The sequence below is a fragment of the Urocampus carinirostris genome, chromosome 7 (genome assembly GCF_059441175.1).
Source record: "Urocampus carinirostris isolate Australia breed hairy pipefish chromosome 7, RoL_Ucar_1.0, whole genome shotgun sequence".
Lineage (NCBI taxonomy): Eukaryota > Metazoa > Chordata > Actinopteri > Syngnathiformes > Syngnathidae > Urocampus > Urocampus carinirostris.
Genome location: NC_142355.1, coordinates 36971186 through 36992239, shown reverse-complemented (window position 1 = coordinate 36992239; position 21054 = coordinate 36971186). Strand labels below are relative to the sequence as shown.

Sequence of the window (21054 nt, the reverse complement as noted above, 5' to 3'; positions counted from 1 at the left end):
CATTTTCAGATCTCTCCAGAGATGTTCGATCGGATTCAAGTCTGGACTCTGGCTGGGCCACTCCAGGACATTCACAGAGTGGTTCTGAAGCCAATCTTTTGAGATCTTGGCTGTGTGCTTTGGGTCGTTGTCCCGCTGAAAAAGGAACCTTGGCCCCAGCCTGAGGTCAAGAGCGCTCTGGAGCAGGTTTTCATCCAGGATATCTCTATATATTGCTGCATTCATTTTTCCTTCTATCCTGACTAGTCTGCTAGTTCCTGCTGCTGAAAATCATCCCCACAGCATGATGCTGCCACCACCATGCTTCACTGTAGGGATGGTATTGGCCTGGTGATGAGCGGTGCCTAATTCTCTCCAAACATGGCGCCTGGCATTCACACCAAAGAGTTCAATCTTTGTCTCATCAGACCAGAAAATTTTGTTTCTCATGGTCTGATAGTCATTCAGGTGCTTTTTGGCAAATTCCAGACGGGCTTCCATGTTCTTTTTACTAAGGAGTGGCTTTCGTCTGGCCACTCTACCATACAGGCCTGATTGGTGGATTGCTGCAGAGATGGTTGTCCTTGTGGAAGGCTCTCCTCTCTCCACAGAGGAACGCTGGAGCTCTGACAGAGTGACCATCGGGTTCTTGGTCACCTCCCTGACTAAGGCCCTTCTTCCCCGATCGTTCAGTTTAGAAGGCCGGCCAGCTCTCGGAAGAGTCCTGGTGGTTCCAAATGTCTTCCATTTACGAATAATGGAGGCCACTGTGCTCATTGGGATCTTCAAAGCAGCAGAAATTTTTCTGTATCCTTCCCCAGATTTGTGACACAGAGACAGACAACTCACTCTCTCAATCACCCCTAGGGACAATTTGGACCGGCCGATTAACCTGACATGCATGTTTTTGGAATGTGGGAAGAAACCGGAGTGCCCGGAGGAAATCCACGCAAGCACGTGGAGAACATGCAAACTCCACACTGAAAGGTTCGAGCTCATGACTTCAGAACTGTGCCGCACACGCGCTAACCACTGCGCCGCCGTGCTGCCAATTAAATAATATATATGACTATATTTTTGTCATTGATCTTGGATAAGAAATTAATAATTCTTTAAATAATACATAATAATAAATAAAAAGTTATTAAATAATAAAAAATAGTACTAATTTTACTTCATACATTTTAGTATCGATATTAAGAAAAATAAATGTAAAATAATATAATAATAATTTGATATCATCTATTTTGTTATTGATCTTGCAAATTAAAACAATGAAAAATATAAATACATAATAATTAACTTAGTATACCTTTTATACCTATTGATTTTGACTAATAAAATACAAATATTTTTTGAATTAGAAAAATAAAATAGTACAAAAATTTTTAGTAAATAATTTGTTATTGATCTTGTCTGCTAAAATAATAATAAACTTAACAAAATAAAATTATAATAAAACAATAATGATGCTTTTACTACATATTTTGTTATAAACTTAGTTAATAAAATGAAAAATAATAATAATAAATGCAATAAGTTACACATAAATGAAATAATAATTAACATGTCATAATAAATGAAAAATAACAATATACAACAAAACAATAACATAATATTATAATTTTACGACATATCTTGTGATTGATTTTGTTGAAAAAAAAATAATGAAAAGTAAATAAACATCATAAATAAAGCACAATGAAAGAAAATTACATATAAAAATGATAAGAATAATAAATAATAATAATTAAAAAAAATGTTTTAAAGGGTCCATTTATAATCACTTTTCAGAATGCTACAAACGAACATGTGCGTCACTTTTAGAAACAATTTTGAAATTATTTGCGATTTAGAAAACCAAAACAGCAGCGGTCACCTTGGAAACCAGCGCGCCGATCATGTCTTGAAGCGTATCATCGATCAGAACGTCGATTTTGGAGTGGTACTGTTGCTGCGGAAACACAAATTAAAAAAATATTCATTAATTATCGATAACGTTCTGTACAGAACAACTGACCAGCATCTTGTTTTGAGAAATGTAGACGATGAATCGAATGTCTCGACTTCTGCAAATGTTAGCTTTCATTTTTGCTGTTTCTAAAGAAGAGTGAAGTTATCCGGAGGGCCTTTTCAAGAAGTATGAAAACATTTGAAAATGGCCGACCTTCACACCTTTTTGAGAAGGGGGATAAGGGAAAATCCTACCCAGATGTCAGTAGGTATTATAACTTACCACTTTTTAGTCACTCTGCTTTTATTCCTTCGGCATTCGCAGATCTCATCCGATCTCCTTAATGTACTTTTGCTAACTTTTTCCAAAAAGTGCACGCTTCTAGCGCCCCCCTCTGATTCCACCGTGGCTGTCGCTACAGGTTCAAGTGCTAAAAATGCTCCAAATAAGATGCAATGATTGAAAACCAAAGAGGTAGCCTCCAGGTCTATGCCAGGCCTGTGCGAACTAGCGAACTAGTGGACTTTAGGATTTCAAGCTCCAATCCAAGACCCTTGTGGGTTTGTTCCTCTTTAAGAACAATACGTTTTGCTGGACTGTTTTGGACTGAGTCACTATTTTGCAGGCTGAATGGTATAAATTGGTGCAAAAGAGGTTTTTGAGAGGTCCAGTCATTGTTTTGTTAAGTAGATTCTTAATTACTCAGAAACGGTGTTGTTCTTCCCTTTTTAATCCATTATCTTTTGATCTGCATGGACAGGTGCTGGAAGAAGTTGAAAGCTTTAGGTACTTGGGTTGTGATGTGGCTGCAGTTGGTGGAATGGAGTGTGAGGTATTGCACAGAGTGAATCAAGGAAGCAAGATTTTGGATGCTCTGATGATCATAGATAGAGTTAGATATAGACACAGAGATAGATAGAGATAGAGAGAGGGATAGATAGAGAGATAGATACTTTATTCATCCCCGTAGTGTTGAAAAATAAACAATAAAATAAAAGATAAAGAATACAAAAATACCCCAAATAACGTGTTGATATAGAGTATTTAGATAGTGCTACGGAAAATACACACTAATAAAAATAGGGTAATATACAAATGTGGGGGTGGGGTTTAATGTGGGCTTTTACTCCCCCGGGTGGAGTTAAAAAGCCTCATTTAGTTATCATTTTTGTTTGATATTGTTAATTCAATATTATTCTTCGTTTGGTAAATACCACTAACTTAACTCGTACTTCATACATGAAAAAAAATTATCCAACAATTGTCCAAAAAAAAAAAATCGACTTCACTATCTGATTAAAACAAAAGAACTCCTCTTCCAGAGAAAATTTAAAATAAATGTTTAAGGCGTATTACCCGGGAGATATAGAAAATACGGCACCTTTACGAATCTTGGCCACGAGGATTCCGGAGCGGATATTAACATTAAAAATGCAGAAATGGGTAGAGTATCGGGGGGAGGGTGTTAGCCCCCCCCCACCCAAATTCCCTGACCCACGTGCCAGGGAGGCAGCTAATGGGAGGCGTGTGAATGCAGGAATGCCAAGGATACGTTTTATTCGAGGGTGCTTTTTGGTGCCGATGGTCGCCAAAAGCTGCAGGAGCCGATTCAATTAACGGGGCTCCCTCTCCCCAAAATGAAAAAACATATTCACGCCGAGGAGTGGGGGCCAGGGGGCTCGAACAATGGCCATTCAGTCGGCTCCTAAAGAGAAATATGCCAATCAACAAAGCGTGACCATCGCCCACAAATTGGGGTTGCCTCCACGAAAACTTACACAACACTCCCCCCTTTAAAGAAACCAAGGGACGTCTGCTGGGGGCCCTGACCATAAACGGGGGAGAAATATGACTAAAAATTAAGTTTTTATAAACACTTCATCAAAACAGACAAACAAATATAAAATAAAAAATAGTACTTGAAAAAATAGGAAAACAAGGATAACATAAAAGGATTGCTATTGTGTGTAAATTTTATGTATAAAATAAATAAAAACACTGATTAAAAATACATTTTAAAAAAAAGATGCTATTCCATACATTGCAAAAAATATTTAAAAAAGGAAACCCGAAAAATGGAAAAAAAATCGTTGCAACACTGCAATGATAAATTACTGTAAAAATAAAGACACTCAAAATCCCTATTCAACACATTGAAAACAAATAAAAAAATTAAATGATCAAAAAATAACCAAAAGACACCAAACAATTGATATTTCTTACATTGCAAAAAATAAAATAATTCAATCAAATAAAAAAGAAAATAACAAAACGATTGCAACAATGCATTCATAAATAAAACAAAAAGACCAAACAATTGCGTTTCCAAAGATTGCAATAATTGAGTGAATGAATAGGTAAAAACAAAGACACAAAAGAATTGTTATTCAGTGCATTGCAAATAAAATTAAGAAATAAATTGCTATCCAATACACTGTCATAAATAAATGAATAGATAAACTAATCAACAATTGTAACATTGCAAGAGAGAGAAAAGAAAAAGAAAATAAGAGAAAGAGAGAGAGAGAGAAAGAAAGAGAAATAAAGAAAGAGAGAAAGTAAGAGAGAGAAACAAAGAAAGAAAACGAGAAAGAGAGAAGGAAAGATGAGAAAAAGAGAAAAAGAGAGAAAGAGAAAAAAAGAGAGAGAGAGAAATAAAGAGCAAAAGAGAAAAGAGAGAGAGAGAAAGAGAGAGAGAGAGAGAAATTCACACTTGCATCAGTATCAATGAGTTGAAAAATAAAATAATAAAATAAAAGATATAGAATACAAAAATACCCAATATAACGTTTTGCTATAGAGTATTTAAATAGTGCTACGGAAAATATACTAAATACAGGGATCAGAATGGAGATTTTCATTTTCAGCTGAAATAGCCAGGGTCCAGGAATAAAGCAGGGCGGAGCAAACCCATTGCCAAATTAAAATAAATAAATCTTCAATTAAAATCAAATACAATCAATATATTTATTAAAAATGCTACTTAAAACTGTTACTCCAAACAACGCAAAGAAAATAAAAAATAAACTATTGGTATTACACAGCAAAGAAAAATAATATATTTTTTAATCGAATAAAAAAGACAATCGCTTAAAATGACATTAATATAAAAATACAATACGATTGCTATTCTAAATTTTAACAAAAGACAATTTTCCCCAAATGAAAAAAAAAGGTAATTATAAATTATATTTGATTCTGTATTCGAACCTTTTCCCCAAAAAAACTGAAGTATTTGGAAATAAAATAGTGAGTATTTCTACGATTAATGTCATTTTTTATGTCCTGAGAAAATTCAACATTATAGTTTCAAGGATATGAAGACTCACCCATTGCTTGTCGCCCTTGCAGCATCACGATGACATGGAATGAGACAAAAACACACGTTGGAACATTTCAACTGGCCTTTTTTAACAGGCGTTTCTACGGTATACACCTGAACGCATCATCGCTCCACAACCTTTGACTACGAAAGCGACCATTTTTTTGTGTACGGTCATCATTTTTGGATGGTGGGTTGGATTTCCCCACCTACGATCACTTTGAATCATTTCCAATCAATTAATTAATGATTGGTTTCCTACTCGAACTGTGACAATAACGATAAAATGGCGACAAGGCGAACGCCAAGACCGTTGCAGTAGAGCCCCGGGTTACGGCGTCCCCACCTTACGACGTGGAATAAGACGTTTCTCTGGTCTCTCGTTACGACATTTACCCCACTGTACATCAAGTACAAATGATTTAGTGTTGGGTCTGAAACGACCACTGAAGTGTGGGAGAGCTAAAAAATATTGGCTAAGCGTAGAAGAAATTGCAACAGGCAAAGACTTAAGTATACTGTATTAGCCAGTTACAACCGAGGAGATGAGATCTTTCCATACTCTCTCGCTCAAATCTCGAACTCAATCTCAGTCATCCCCCATCTGCTTCTGTGTTTTATTGAGCTCACAAGAAATGGAAAAGTACTGGTATGTTGAGACAAAAGACCAACCCCGTGGAAACGTAAACAAAGACAGGAAGACTAAGAGACGCCAAAAGGGAACATCAAACTGATCACACACACACCTTGAGTAAATGCGTTTAAGCCTACTTTACATTTAGAGTAGCCAAAAACGTTTAAAATTCAAACCTAGTTACGTCTCCCATTGGTCGACGTCGTATTAGATACTGGTCTACCATTGGTTCAATGGTCTTTAATTTAATGTGTAGACGGCCCTTTTTTCAAAATAAAATAGCGGGATGATTGATTGACAGGTGTGTTACCTGTTGTTGCCCGGCGTCCATCACGCAGAGTTTTCCGCATTGCCGCTTAGCGTCCGCCACGACGTTGATCATAGCGCACAAACACGGTGACACGCGAAACTCCGCCCCCTTTCCCACTTTATGAATCCTCCCATCAAATGCCATTTTGGTCCTGCAGAGGCAGGGTGGAGGTGAAATGTGGGCGGGGCTTACACACTTGGACACACCTACCTGTTGACGCAAGCCTCCATCATGTCGCTAGCCATGAGCTTGAGTCTCTGTTCCAAGTGACGGGCGAACTCGGGTTCGGGCCAGTCCAAGTCCAGAACGAACATCTGCAACGCCGAAAGCTTCCAGAAGAGGTCCTCAGAAGTGGCCGTGCCGTTTCTGTCGAGCGCAAACGGACAGCGTGCTGTGAACGGCTTGCTTGAAACTGCTCCTTCCGACATTTTATTTAAGGCACACAAGGTTTTATCTGAAATGGTTATTCCTCCTTAATTATAAGTCCTAAACATAATTCACGTGAGTATAAAGAATTAAATTATTTTGTTTGTATGATATTTTTAAATCTATCTATCTACCCTGGTCATATCCCTCAAGAGGGGTGACCGACAGCAAGACAACACATACAAAAAAAATAATACTAATACTTTTTAAAAAAAATAATAATAATCATGATAAAAAAAATGTAAATTAAAAAATTTAATAAAAATAAAACTTAAATAAATAGAATAGAATAAATACATAGAAAATAATCTTAACACGATACTATTTTCGTATCCGGGATAAAAAAATCTTTAAAATTTGAAAGTGTGCACAGTACTTACTTTCATCAGTACGGTAAAATAAACAAATAAAAACACATAAAAAAATAAAAAATAAAAAAAAAGATTTATATTTTGCATTTTCTCTACAAAATTATCTTGTAGTTATTTGTGGGAAGTGGAAAATGGCGGTGGGGCAGCACGGCGGCGCAGTTGTTAGCGCGTGTGCGTCACAATTCTGAGGTCATGAGATCGAACCTCCTGTGTGGATTTTGCATGTTCTCCCTGTGCTTGCGTGGGTTTCCTCCCACATTCCCCAAAACATGCATGTCAGGGTTATTGGCCTGGTCCAAATTGTCCCGTGGTCTGAATAAGCGAGCGGATTGTTTGTCCCTGTGTGCCCTGCGACTGGCTCGCAACCAGCATATCCCCTGCCCACTTACCGAAGATGGCTGGGATGGGCTCCAGCACCCCCGCGACCCTACTGAGGATAACCAGTGCAGATAATGACTGAATGAATGAATGAATGAAAATGGTGGTTTAAAATCATTTTTCTGGAAGGGACAAAATGAAATTGTAGTTATCTTTAGGAAAATGTATTAATTTAGTTACCTTTTTATTCATTTTTAACATAATTGGCTTTTGGTCACATGCAGGAAATAAAAAAGGTGGATGGAAGCTTCACATGTTTTAAAATAATTGTTTCGAATTTTTATTTATTTGACAAAATAGTCTGTTGTTTACTTGCAGGAAACAGAAAATTGCTGATTGTGCAAACATAATGTATTTGTTATTATTTTTTTAATTCAACAAGTATGAATGTATTCATTCATTTATCAGCAAATCTTGTCATTAAGACTATTATTATTATTTTATTTTTTACAAAATTGGCTTTTTTTGCAGGAAAAGGAAAATGGCAAATTGTAGCTACACCAGTTTTTATCTTTTTAAAATTTGTGTTTTTCAATTATCTATTTATTATTCATATATCCATCCATCTGCACCGCTGACCCTTAGTAGGGTCGCGGGGTGCTGAAGCCCATCCCAGCCATCTTCGGGCAGGGGGCAGGGGACACCCTGAAATGGTTGTCAGCCAATCGCAGGGCACAGAGACAGACAACTCACTCGCTCATTCACACCTAGGGACAATTTGTACCAGCCAATTAACATGAAATGCATGTTTTTGGAACGTGGGAGGAAATCGTAGTGCCCGGAGGAAACCCACGCAAGCACGGGGAGAACACGCAAACTCCACACAGGAGATTCAATCTCAGGACCTCAGAACTGTGCCACACACGCGCTAACCACTACACCGCCATGCTGTCCTTATTCATATAAATTTATCTAAAAAATGTTGCAAAATTTGACTTAGGTTTTTTTTTTCAAGACATAAAAATTTTACAAGGTAGCCAAACCCCTTTTTTAATATCACTAATAATCAAAATCTATCTATCATTTAATTATTGAAAGAACATTTTTTTAATATATTTTTTCCCCCAAATTAAGGGTTCCTACACCTTTGTCATGGCCATTTTCTGAAACATTTTTAAAGCCAATTTTGCAATTTCTCCAGTACCTTTAAAAGAAGAAATCCAGTGTGAATCATGTATTTTGCAGAGCCACAAATATATCTGCCGTTTTGGATCTTGTGTGTGCATTTTTCTAGACACGTCATTTTTAGATTGCGTGTAAATTGCAACTATATTTGTTTTTGAGACAAATTCTCTTTAAATAGGTGTTGGGTAAACATGACAGAATATGAGCTTACATTTTCAGTTGCAGGAAGTTCTTCCCATTACAGTTAACCACACATTTTTTGCCTGGCTCATAATACATTTCTAAATTTGTATACAAAAATGTCCAAAATTGATACCCTTGCGCTAAGACACCTTTCATAGTGCCCGGTTTAGGTGTAGCATGCACCTGTCCTGCAATGATGCTTCAAAGGGACAATGCCGTACAAACTAATTTCAGCTGCTGTTAATCACGAAGAAGAAATGCAACGACAAAGCGAAGCCACGAGAGAGCAGTGTTCGGGTCATTTTTCAAGCAACCTTGTTGAAAAAGACGGCAACGATTTCAAGTACATCGCCCCAAAATTCAAACAAATTTCAAACCTTGAAAACACAGCATTAAAATTCAAGCATTTTCAAGGATTTCAAGCACCCAAACAAACCCTCAAAATTGCGTTATTTGCAGGAAATAGAAAACAACAGATGATAGCTAAAATCTTTTTAGTTTTGTGTATTTTTATATTCATTCATTCTCATTATTTACAATATTAGTTCATATGATTATCTAAAAATGTATATTTCTAATAGTGTGCACTGCGTGAACATGCAACATATGCGTCACAACTTCAAGATGGCGTAAATTCAAGTTTTATTGTAAATTGATATTTTGTGTCCTGAAAGGCACTTTGAAATAAAATGTACTACCTTTATTATGATTAAAAAACAAAAAAAAAAGAGAAATAAACAATACAAAAAACATTTGCATTGGCTCGTGGTGCGTTCAAGGACAGACGGGTTCTTCCACGCTGCGGCCACGAAAAGGACGGCGAGGAATGGAAAAATTAATGCGTGAGATAAAAATAACAAAAAAAAGGGAGGGGGTTGCGTGTGTCCCCCACTTTTGCGACTTGTCCTTTAAAAGGCGAGCACCCCAACAAGTGTCCCTCATGTCTAATTAGAGGGGGGGTTTCTCCTTACAAGGGACCCCCCGGTGGGGAGGGCCAAAAAGGGGGGGAGGCATCGCACTCAGCCGTCTGTTCTCACTCATCAAGTGCCAGATTCTTGCTTTTTTCCCCCGAATGTGCGGTCTGAGCATCGTCGGGCCTTTTTCCCCCCGATGCTCGCGCGAGCAGGAAGTTGGCAGATCGTGCGGTAACCATGGCAACCGCCTCACCGTTTCCACCCTGCGCTGGCTAACTTTTTTCTTAATTTTTTTTCTTCGCAACTTGCTTCTAACATTTTTTACATTGAATGAGATGTCATGCTTTTATGTTATGTTCACGTGGCGATGTCGATGAATCACAAAATCAAAACTAGTAACGCCCCATCATCGTCTTCAAATTATTCCGACGTCCCCAAATTTGGTGACAGTATGCAAAAGAGATCAAATGAAGTGTTTTAAATACAATTTAAAATTGTTAATGGTCTGCATTTAAGTCACTGAAGACCTCCCAAAACGCTTTACAACGTGCTTCACACTTACACCCCGACAGATTTTTAGAGTCGACAGCCATGCCCGCCTCCTACCTGCAGGGGGGTCGGTGTCTTGCCCAAGAAAACGTTGACATTTCATTTAATTTAGGAACCTGGGAATCGAACCTGCGATCTCGGGGTCCCTAGACTACTCTACCTCCTGTTACTTAAAAAGACAGTGAGTACAAATTCCCCACTATAGATCCTTATCGCTTAAATCAGAACTTAAATGCGTGTATTAGAAGAAATAGACTACAGAAGTCCTACTAAGACAAAACCCACTGCGTATTTACACGGAGTAGCTAACAATAACAATAGTAGCGGATAATAATCTCTAGCCAAGCAGCAAACGTGACTGGCTAAAGAAGGAAACAGTGAATAATTGCAACAGATGCCTGATGACGAAATTCAGCAATGTTCAGCTGGGAGAGGCACATGACAATAAAGGACAAAGCAAGAGCATCTCTTCCTCTTTGTCTCCCTTCATTCTCTATATTTCTTTTTTTCCTGTCTTCCTATCTATCTCTATCTCTATTTACGTCTATTCCTCTATCTTCCTTTGTTTCTCTTTCTTTTTATCTTTATTTTCTCTCTATCTCTTCCTCTCCCTCTATTTGCTCCCTCTCTCCTTCTTTCTTTGCTCCCACCATTCCTGCTAACTCATGCACACAACTGCTACAACTATTTACTACTCTTATTCTAACATTTCACTTATTAACTTGCATCAATAAAAAGTCTTACCTCTAATAGATAATGCAGTTTTGGGGTTGTACACTAGTAGACATTTTTAGCTATAGATAAGGCATTGGTTATTTCTTTGTGCCTTTGCAAACTTTTTTCGTACGGCGTGAAGGTCGCAAATTCGCAAAATACCGTATTTTCCGCACTATAAGGCGCACCTAAAAGTCTTAATTTTTTTCAAAAGCTGACCATGCGCCTTACAATACAGTGCGCCTTATTTATGGATCAATATTAAATCGCAAAGTCTTCAAACTAACTTGCAGCCGCCGACTAGATTTTCCCCCGAACGCCAAGTAGTCCGCGGTGTATGCTGGGATTTATTTACCGGCGTTTCATTGGCTAACCAATGTGTCAATCATCATTTCAATCGATCACTATTGGCTAAAGTTATTCGGAGGTCAAGGGGCGGATCCACTTTATCATTTAAAAATAAAATAAAAAATAATTTACTTGTATTGTCATTCTTTGTAACAATGCACACAGAACGAAATGTCGATACACCTGACCCGTACAGTTAAACTGTAGCGAGCCGATGCAGCCACAGCCAAACAGGGCGCAGCCATTTTAGTCATTAGGTGAGCAAACCCCCCATTCCACCCCTTAATGCTGAGCGCCAAGCAGGGAGGCAATGAGTACCAATGTTGTAAGTCTTAGGTATGACTCGGCCGAGGCTCGAACCAGCGACCTCCCAGTTTACAGGCTGGCATTGGCTTAAACTGTAAAACAAAGCCTGCAATTGGCCGAAAAAGATGTGTCAATCATCAGTTGAATCGATCACTATTGGCTAAAGTTATTCGGAGGTCAAGGGGCGGATCCTTTTTATCATTTACAGGCTGGCATTGGCTGAAGCGGCAAAACAAAGCCTGCAATTGGCCGAAAAAGATGAATGCTATAGCACGTGGTTTGACGGCATACAGAAAGCATTTTTTTACTATTCTGTATTTGTAAATATTTTATTCTCCTGGATTTACTAAACTCACGGATATAAGAGGACCATGGCTGCACATTATTATTGAACACAACGACTTCGGTGAGCTACCCTGGCTATATATTTTCCCAGTATCTTGTTTCAGACTGAACTCGATGTTTCTGTGATAAGCGGTGCAGATAATGGATGGAATGGAGTGTCTATTTTTAAATTAAACTCAATTCCAAGTGTTTATTGTCATATGCACAGTAAAGTTGCAAGCGAAAAAGAAAATAGAAACTAAGGAATGGTTGGCATTTCTTGAATCCCTAGACTTTAACCTTCCGAATGGTATTCGAAACGATGCATTTGAGTGACATCGTACGGGCACCGCATCCGCACGTGTCCGACACGTATTTGCTTCTTTGCAAGATTTGGGAATGTTAAGGGGGTAATCAGTTGGACTGAATCATCTGACTGTTTTGTCGACGTTCCCATTGTAGCGCCTTAAAATCCGGTGCGCCTTATCTATGGAAGATATAGGACCAAAAACTATTTTTGGGGGGTGCGCCCTATAACCCGGTGCGCCCTATAGTGCGGAAAATATGGTAAGTCCAAACAAGTGATATACCGTCCTTCGGCGCAAGCTTCGTTTCCTTCTCGTTTGTTGATTCTGGGACTATGTTTACGGAGTCTACCATGACACTCAATGAGCTGACACGATGGGTGTGTCATAGTGTGGTGCTTGCAAACTTTGAATCACATTTATTAGATTGTGCTATTATTAAAACTTGCCTCTGATTGGTCTGCGCTTTTTAAGCTCGAACAGTAACAATTGAGGTTGGCCAAAACTCCATCACTCACTGCAAAACCTTGAAAAAAAACGCAGTGCTATGCGATTTCACAACCGCACTACGTTTAAACTTCTGACTTTGACCTGGGACTGCCGCCCCCCTCCCGCCTTCTTCTTCCTCACCGCCTCCCCAGATCTTTCCACCCAGGGGGACGGTACCGCCCACTTTGGGAACCACTGGTCTAACATTTGATAGCCCTGACATAGACAGTGGTCTTAAAAAAGAAAACTTAAAATAAAGTTGACTTTTTTTGTGCAAAAGATTAAAAAAGAAGTAATTGTGAAAAGAAGTACAATGCCTCTTTTTCTTTTCTTTTTTTCCCCCCTGTCGGCCTTGCGGCACCACCGAAACATTTTGAGCTTTATACGGATTTCCCTTTTCTCACATTCGACTCAAAAACGACCTTCAGGCGACTTTGAAGGGCTAAACTTTACTTATGACGCTAGCTGGCTAAAGCCACGACCTTAAATACTTTACTTGGAAAAAACTACAGTAAATGAAAAAAAAGAAAAGAAAACCTAGGTTAGGTAAGTCAAAAGAGAAAGCTTTAAAGCAGCTAGACTCCTGAGTAAAAAGCAGGCTTAAAGAGTTAATTCAGAGTTAATTAGCGAAAGCCTAAATCCCCAAAATTTCTAGCATTAAAGATGCTAAAACTCAGAGTTAAATCTTTTGAAGATTTGATTCAAAAGTCAACGTTTTGTATCTGTATTCCTTGTTCAATCAGTTAACTAATGAAAGCTTTAACCACAAAACATTTATAGCATTGAAGCTGCTTGAACTACGTTAAATATTTCCATGATTTAAGTCAAAAGCCAAGGCTTTAAAGCTGCTGAACTCTTGAGGAAAAACCTGGTGAGTTAATTTCTTAAAGATCTTTCTTAATCATTTCTATCAAAAGGCTGTTTAAACCAAGAGTTAAATCTTTCCAACACTCAAGCTAAAAGCTCAAGAGTTAAAGCAGTTTTACAAAATTAACCAATTTCTTAAAGATCCTCCCTAACCGTTTTATCTTTAAGCTGCTTTAACTCAAGAGTTAAGTGTTTCTACCATTCAAGATGAAAGCAAAAATGTTAACTAATTAATCGATAAATCAATTAATTTCTGGCTTTAACACTCCTAAAACTCAGCGAGATATCATTCCAAACTTTAAGTCAGACGCTAAGTAAGGTTGAAAAGATAACTCAGAAATAGTTAATCAATCAACTAGTTAATTTCTAAAATTAATTCTGAAAATATTTGCCAATATTCAAGGCAAAATTCAAACCATTAAAGCTGCGTAATTCTTGAAGCATAAGGAAGCTTGGAAAATTTACTCAATCAGTTATCTTGTAGCTTTAACAGTGCTCATACTCAAAGTGAAGAATTTTCACAATTTATGTCGAAACCTTTAAAGATGCTTATTTACCGAGTTAAAAGTAGTCTTGGAAAATTAACACAGAGGTAGTTAATCGATTTATTATTTAATTTCTAGTTTTAGCATTGCTAAATTTGAGAGCGAAATCTTTTAAAAATTTAAATAGAAAACCAAAGTTACTAAACTCCTGGGGCAAAAGCAGGCTTATAGAGTTAACTTGAGTTAATTATCATTTAATCAACCAATGGAACAATTTCTAGCTTTTCATTTAAAAATATAAGCCAAACGCTACAGCTTTTTAAGCGGCTCAACTCCCGAGGCAAAACGAGGCGTAGAGCGTCAACTTAGAGTTAATTGATTAACACAGAGTCAACTAATTAACTCAAGGTTCATTCATTTAGGACTTATCTTTAACATCTTTAACAACTCTATCTTTAACACTGTTAAAACTCGGAGTGACATCTCTCCAAGCTTTAATCCGCTGCTTTAACTTGAGTCTAAGTCTGAATGTCGGGGTGGGCGTGGCATGTTGGGCGTGGCCTGGCGGGCGTGGTCTCACCTGAGGGACTGCCAGTTCTCCTGCTGGAATCCGCGATGTATGGACTGAGCGATGGAGGACTCCATCAGGTCGATGTAGCGAACGACAAGAGGGACGAAAAGATCCTGAAGGTGCTTGTGGAAGGGCCCGTCGCACAGTTGGGCTGCAAGGGGGGTTTAGGGTTTCGGGGGAGGGGGTGGGGTGTCGGAGAGGGAGCGGAGTCACCGATTAGCGTCGCCAAAAAACAGTAACCACAGACAATTACGAGCGTCGGTGTCTCAGCGGGCTTCATTAGCGGCCGATTGCTCGACGAGATCCTTGGCGGGGGCCGCAAGGGGCCGAAACCCCCCCCCTAGAAAACCCCCCAAGTTCCCCCTGCCGACAACAAGTGAGCAGTTTCAGACAAAAAGACAAAAAATCTCAAGTCGGAAGCTTTCCAAACGAGTGGGAGGACACAAAAATAGCCCTTCAAAAATACTTACGTCCAAAAAGAAATACTTACATGATTGAAATGAGGCAAATTATTTACTAAGAAAAATTATCAATTTTAAATTATCTCACTTAGAGGAGGGCTACTATGATGACGTTAGTTTTGTTTTTGTTGTTTACTTTTATTCCCGTTTTATATTGAATGAATGAATGAATGAAAACTTTATTTCGAACATTAAAATAAAAACAGAACAAAAACAATAACTCAACAAAATAATGTTACATAACATGTTCGAAAAGGGGTAGTAAGAAGCAGATGCTTATATTCCCTACCTCTTCATTTTCCCTATTAAATACACAAATGATAATAACAACAATAGTAAAAATAGTAATAATAACAGTTATGATATAACAATAGCAACAATAACAACAAAGTTAACCATAGTTGTAAACGCACTACTCCTAATCTCTCGTATCACTCATACACCATTTTCTTCATCTCTGTATTCCGCCAGGAATGTTTTTTTGTATTTAAATTTGAACAAGTGAATCGTTGGACATTGTTTGATCTTGTCTTGTAAATTGTTCCAAAGTTTGACTCCGCACACAGACACACACATACTTTTCCTGGTGGTTCTCACATTTGGGATTTTGAATTTACTACAGACCCTTATGTTATAATTCCCCTCTTTCCGAGTGAATCATTTTTGGATGTTTTCCGGCACTATGTTTTTGTTGACCTTAAATAGCAGTTGTGCAGTGAAAATTTTTACTAAATCGTCCAATTTTGATAATTTGGACTGCAAGAATAAAATATGAGTATGATCACGATATCCTACCCTGTGTATGGTTCTAATTACACGTTTTTGGAGGATAAAAAGGGGCTGTAATGAACTTTTGTTTGTTTACGTTCTAGGTGTCCTGAAAGACACTTTAAGAAAAAGTATTAATATTATAAATAAAATAAATATTTAAATACAGATATTTGAAAGTAGTATTTCTTGTTCAATCGGAAATGTTTATTTTATTTTAATTGTAGTGGTCTGATTAAAAACTAAAAATAGAAAAGGTTGAGGGAATAAATGACATGAATATTATTAAACAATTGAAATGAGACATTATTTGCTAAAACCTTTATATCAAATGACAATGTGAATATAAATATTAGCAAGTGACATTTTCTTCCTTTCTGAATCAAAATTTTTAAAAATCATTCAAATGAGTATTTTGTGAAGATATAAATGCAAAAAAAAAAAAACAGTGCAAGAGAGGGTGAAAGTCAAGATATCCCATGAACACACTGTGGACCTTTGATTCAAAGAGACTGATTATGTCCATGAGTTCTCATGCTAGTCAGAAATAAAAATTTCCTAGAAAATCACAATGGCTCATCAGTGGCGAGCTATTTTCAGAATTGGTCCGTGGGCTACCCGGGTGTTCTAAGAGAGCTTCTTGGGGCTTTCGAACCCCACTTTAGGGACCCCTGATTTAAAGACACCTATCATGTCAATAATATCTAGATAAATTCAAATTCCCTGGAAAATCACAACAACCGTCACTGGTGAGCTATTATGCGAAGTGGTCCACGGGCTACCCAGGTGTTCTTAGCGAGCTACCTGGGGGCCCACGAGTCCCATGTTGGGGACCACTGTTTTAAAGACAAGGATCATGTCAAAATAAAAGCTCAGAGAAAAAAAAGATAGACTGGAGACCCTTTTCCAGAATTGGTCTGCGGGCTACCCGTGTGCTCTTAAGAGCTACCTCGGGCTTACGAACCCACGTCGGGGATCCCTGTGCTGCACTAATAAAATTTGACTTGATTCAATTTAAAAAGCATTTTGCGAAGATTTAAAAAAAAAACAGAAAAGAGTAAGACATATGAGGTCAAAACCTCCAAAGAACAACTTTGACCTCAGCAGATCATGCCAACGATCACTCTGGTTAAAAAGATAATTCCTAGAAAATTGCGTTGACCCATCGTTTGTATAACTGATCCATGTACAACTCGGCAGCTCTTAGGGGTTTACCTGGGGCTCCACATTGAAGACCTTTGATTCAAAGAGACTGATCGTGCTACAAACAAGCTTTCCAAGAAAATCACAATGGCTAATCACTGGTGTGATTTTTTTCCCGAATTGGTCCATGATTACCAAGTGTTCTTAGGGAGCTGGGTCCCACAAACTCCACGTTAGGGACATATGTTTTGAAGACCCTGATCATATCTATGATTTCTTAAATCAAATTTCCTAGAAAATCACAATGACTGGAGAGCTATTCACAGAAGTTGTCTCGGGTTCTCTGAGAGAGCTACTTGGGGCCTGTGAGCCCCATTTCGGAGACCCCTGATTTAAAAACCGTGATCTTGTCAATGATTTCCCCGACTAATTAGAAATCACATTTCTTAGAAAATTACGGCAGAAGAATTGAATGGCTCCTTAGGAGCTACCTGGGGCCCACGAGCCCCACGTTGGGAATCCCTGCGATGCACTAAGAAAATTGGACTTCATTCCAATTTCAAAAGAGAAACGAAATAAAAGTCAAGTCCTCCAATGAATAACTTTGACCTGAGAGGCCCCACCCCCTCCATTACCGCCAGGAAAAAGTGAGCATTTTCTCCCCCCCGAAGTGTGCAAAAAAGCTGAGAGTTGTTGGCGCCTTTGAAGCGTGTCTTTGAAAGGCTCATATTGTCAAGGTTTTACTCGCTTCGGCGGCGCTGCCGGTCGCAGGAGGCTGCCTCCACGCCGGCCTTCTTCTCCGCGTAATTAGCGAGCACAATAGCGCTGCGAAAAAATCAACACGTTAGCGACGCGTTAGCGCTACCTTAGCGCGGGGCGGCTTTTTTGTTGGCGGGCGCCGACGCCCTTGGGGGCGCCGCATTACGGTGCATTACGGCGCCGAAAGAAAGAAGGAGAAACAAAAAGGCGGCTTCTCCACAAAAGAACGCCGCAGACAATGGCGTTTTGAAACCTTGAGCTCGAAAAAAAAAACGCCACGACAAAAAAGCTTTTCAGTTTGCCGATCGACTCGCTTGCAACCGCGAAGGGCGTGTTAGCTTGCGTTTCCCGGCGTTAGCGTTCGCAAAACTTGGAAAATTCCAAAATTCAATATCAATAGGAAAAGGTAGGCGGAGTTACAGTGCGGTGAAAAAGTATCTGCCCTTTTCATGATTTTTGTTGCAGCGAATAAACGGATGAAAATGTCACGGTTGCCATGGTGCCCAATTGGCCCCCGCCGTGTGGCGCCAGTTTCTGTCACGGTTGCCATGGCGCCTAATTGGCCCCGCCCGTGGGCGCCAGCTGAAGCCCGTTGACAGATTGGCTCCCTGTCAGTATTTAAACTCGGTCCTGACAGACGCCTTTAGACGGTCCGTCAGTGAATCTCCGTTTTTCCAGTGTTTTTGTTCTTGTCTTTCTCCCGTCACGATCTGTTTGATTTCGACTTTTTCCGTTCCCGACTTTTTCCGTTTCCGTTCCACTTCCGCGGCTGAGCAACCTACTCGACGCGACCAACGATCTCCGGATCGAGTGTGCGAGTCGGTTGGGCCGAAGACCACCGGATGAAAGTGTTGAAGCAGAGGTTGACTGCTGGTGGCCCGAGGCTTTTCTGAGGATGCTGGCTTTGTCCCACCGGTTTGGTTGCTAGCTGGATCAAGCTTGGCTGCCGCCCTGGCTTGGCTCTCTGGCTGCTTGGTGAGCTGAGACATGGTCAGGACCGACCAGGATTGTGATCCAGTTCTTGTTAAGATGTGCCCTCTTGCCTTCTGGCTGGCCAAATTCTGACTGCCTTTGCGAGGTGAGACATGTACCAGATTTCGGTTCGGCTCACCTGGGAGCACAGAATGTTTCTCCAAAGGTCTCGAGGATAATCAAGATGCTTTGTGCCATGTGAGACGACTCCTGGTGTTCCTTTGTGACAGCAGTGATTTTCGCCTGGGAAGTCTCTTATGGATGCCATTTTTGGCCGGTGTCTTTCTCATAGTGGAGGCTTGAACATTGACTTTTAATGTTCTTTTGTAACCTCCTGGATGAGCCAACGTTGCACTTTTGGGGTAATCTTAGTTTGTCTACCACTCCCGACAAGGTTTGTCATTGTTCCCAGTTTTCTCCATTAGTGGATAATGGCTTTGACAGTGATTTGCTGGACCTTTTTGGGACTGAGAAATACCTATAACGTTTGTCTCATTTTTTTGGTATTTATTTGGATCGTGTTCTTGAGATTTTGAAGCCTATTTAATTTTGTCTGACAGATTCAATTGGAGTGATTTCTTGATTCAACACAGGTGGTGGCAATTAATTTTGGGTGTGGCCTGCGTAATTAAACTCAAGCTTTCCCGAAACTGTGGTTAGTCAGTTACTTTTTCCCACAGATAGGTTTTGATTTTTTTTAGTGCCTTAATAAATGGAACCAACGTTCCAAAACTGCCTTCTGCATTTCCTTGGGTTGTCTCTGTGTGATATTCAAATGTGTTTTGATGATCTGAAACCTTCAGAATTCAGGAAGGGGGCAAATACTTTTCGAAAGGACTGTATTCTGCACAAATACTGTACATCTGCGATTTAAATATACGATTTATCAAGACATTTTGTATGATTCGTATGATAGGAGTAAATCGGGAAAATATTGGTTTTTGAGACAAATCTCTCTCCATATAGGTGTCTGGTAAACATGACAGTAATATGAAGCTTACATTTTCAGTTGCAGGAAGTTCTTCCCATTACAATTTACCACTGGCTAACACTAGTTTCATTTTTTTGCATGGCTCGTAATAAATGTCCATAATTGATCTTTGCACTAATACACATTTCATAGTGCCATCTTTAGGTGTAGCATGCACCTGTCCCGTGATAAAACTTCAGAGGACAATGCCGTACAAACTAATGCCAGCTGCCGTTAATGACAAGGGTAGAGGCAACGCAATAGCAGAGCAAAGTTAACAGAGAGCAGCGTGGGGTGCATTTTTACAAAGATCTGTTGAGAAACATGGCAACAATTTCACCCACAACTCAGGCACTTTTCTTTTCTTAAAAATTCAAGTATGTTCAAGGATTTCAAGCACCTTTACAGACCAGAATTTTCAGTGCACTCACGATTAGTGCTGAGGAATGCATTGAGGAGCTGGAAGAGTGGGAAACTGCTCCACGAGTCGACGGGCTGAACCTGCAGCGCAGAGTCCATGTCGGCTCCGTAAAGTGCCAGGAAACTCTCGGCATGTTCCCGCATTAGCTCTGGCCACGCTGACAGCGCCTGCGCAACCCCAAAACAAAAACATTTTAAATGCTCATTTACATACTTAAAACCAACGCGTGTAATATTCGTTTTCCTCTCTTTGTTGCTAAAAATTAAACTGTGAAAAAGGATGTAATTTTGCAAAAAAACTGTAAACATTTATACCATATTAATTGTAATTGGTATTTTATATTGCTACTGTCAAATGTTATTATAACTTGCGCCAGTTCTCTATGCACTACGTTGTAATTTTTTTTTTTTGGCCTATTCATTATTTTTTTAACTTATCTTTTTTCCTCTTCATAGTCTTTATTACACGTTTTACCTTAAATTTCTATGTCTAATCTCGTTACATACAATGTTTCCCAACGTTGATATAAATGACGATGGAGAAAGTTCTAATCCATCTATTCCAATCAATAAATCATTGTCTTTCCAATTTTGCCAATTCCGGTTACTCAATGCTGCCTACGACTCAAAAATGTTGCCTACCCCCTGCTTTTTAACTGCATTCAAAAAAATAGCAAAACTAATAAAAAGCAAAGTGAAATTTGCAGACTTGCGGCAGAGAGCCTCTGTGGTGGAGAGGGGTCATAAATCACGCGGGCTTCTTTCCAGGTTTAAAGTATCGGCGCCAGAAAAGTGCAACCGGCCTTGAAAGGCGACCAAGGAAAAAGACTCGGCGGCTCTTTGTGCTGTGGCCTTGCCGGCAAGGATTTTTTTTTTTTTAAAAGAGCGCCCCGTTGCACTCTGCAGCTCCTCAAAAAGATGAAGACCACTCGAGGCGGCCGCATAAAAAACTGAGAGACAACAAATAAAGAAATAAAATGGAAAAAAAGGCAATAAAACACCAGAAA

At 39.1% G+C, this 21054-nt stretch overlaps 1 protein-coding gene across 1 annotated transcript in view; it reads right to left on the bottom strand.

Moving 5' to 3' along the window:
- Positions 1 to 21054, bottom strand: part of LOC148363222 (calcium-dependent secretion activator 2-like) — a 132089-nt gene that overhangs the window by 17790 nt on the left and 93245 nt on the right. The window contains exons 18-23 of the mRNA XM_088340804.1: positions 20059 to 20215; positions 14564 to 14705; positions 6410 to 6565; positions 6200 to 6350; positions 5263 to 5277; positions 1859 to 1933 (exon numbers count right to left, since the gene is read on the bottom strand). Coding sequence (XP_088196930.1) covers positions 1859 to 1933; positions 5263 to 5277; positions 6200 to 6350; positions 6410 to 6565; positions 14564 to 14705; positions 20059 to 20215 — 696 coding nt within the window. The remainder of the gene's footprint in view (positions 1 to 1858; positions 1934 to 5262; positions 5278 to 6199; positions 6351 to 6409; positions 6566 to 14563; positions 14706 to 20058; positions 20216 to 21054) is intronic.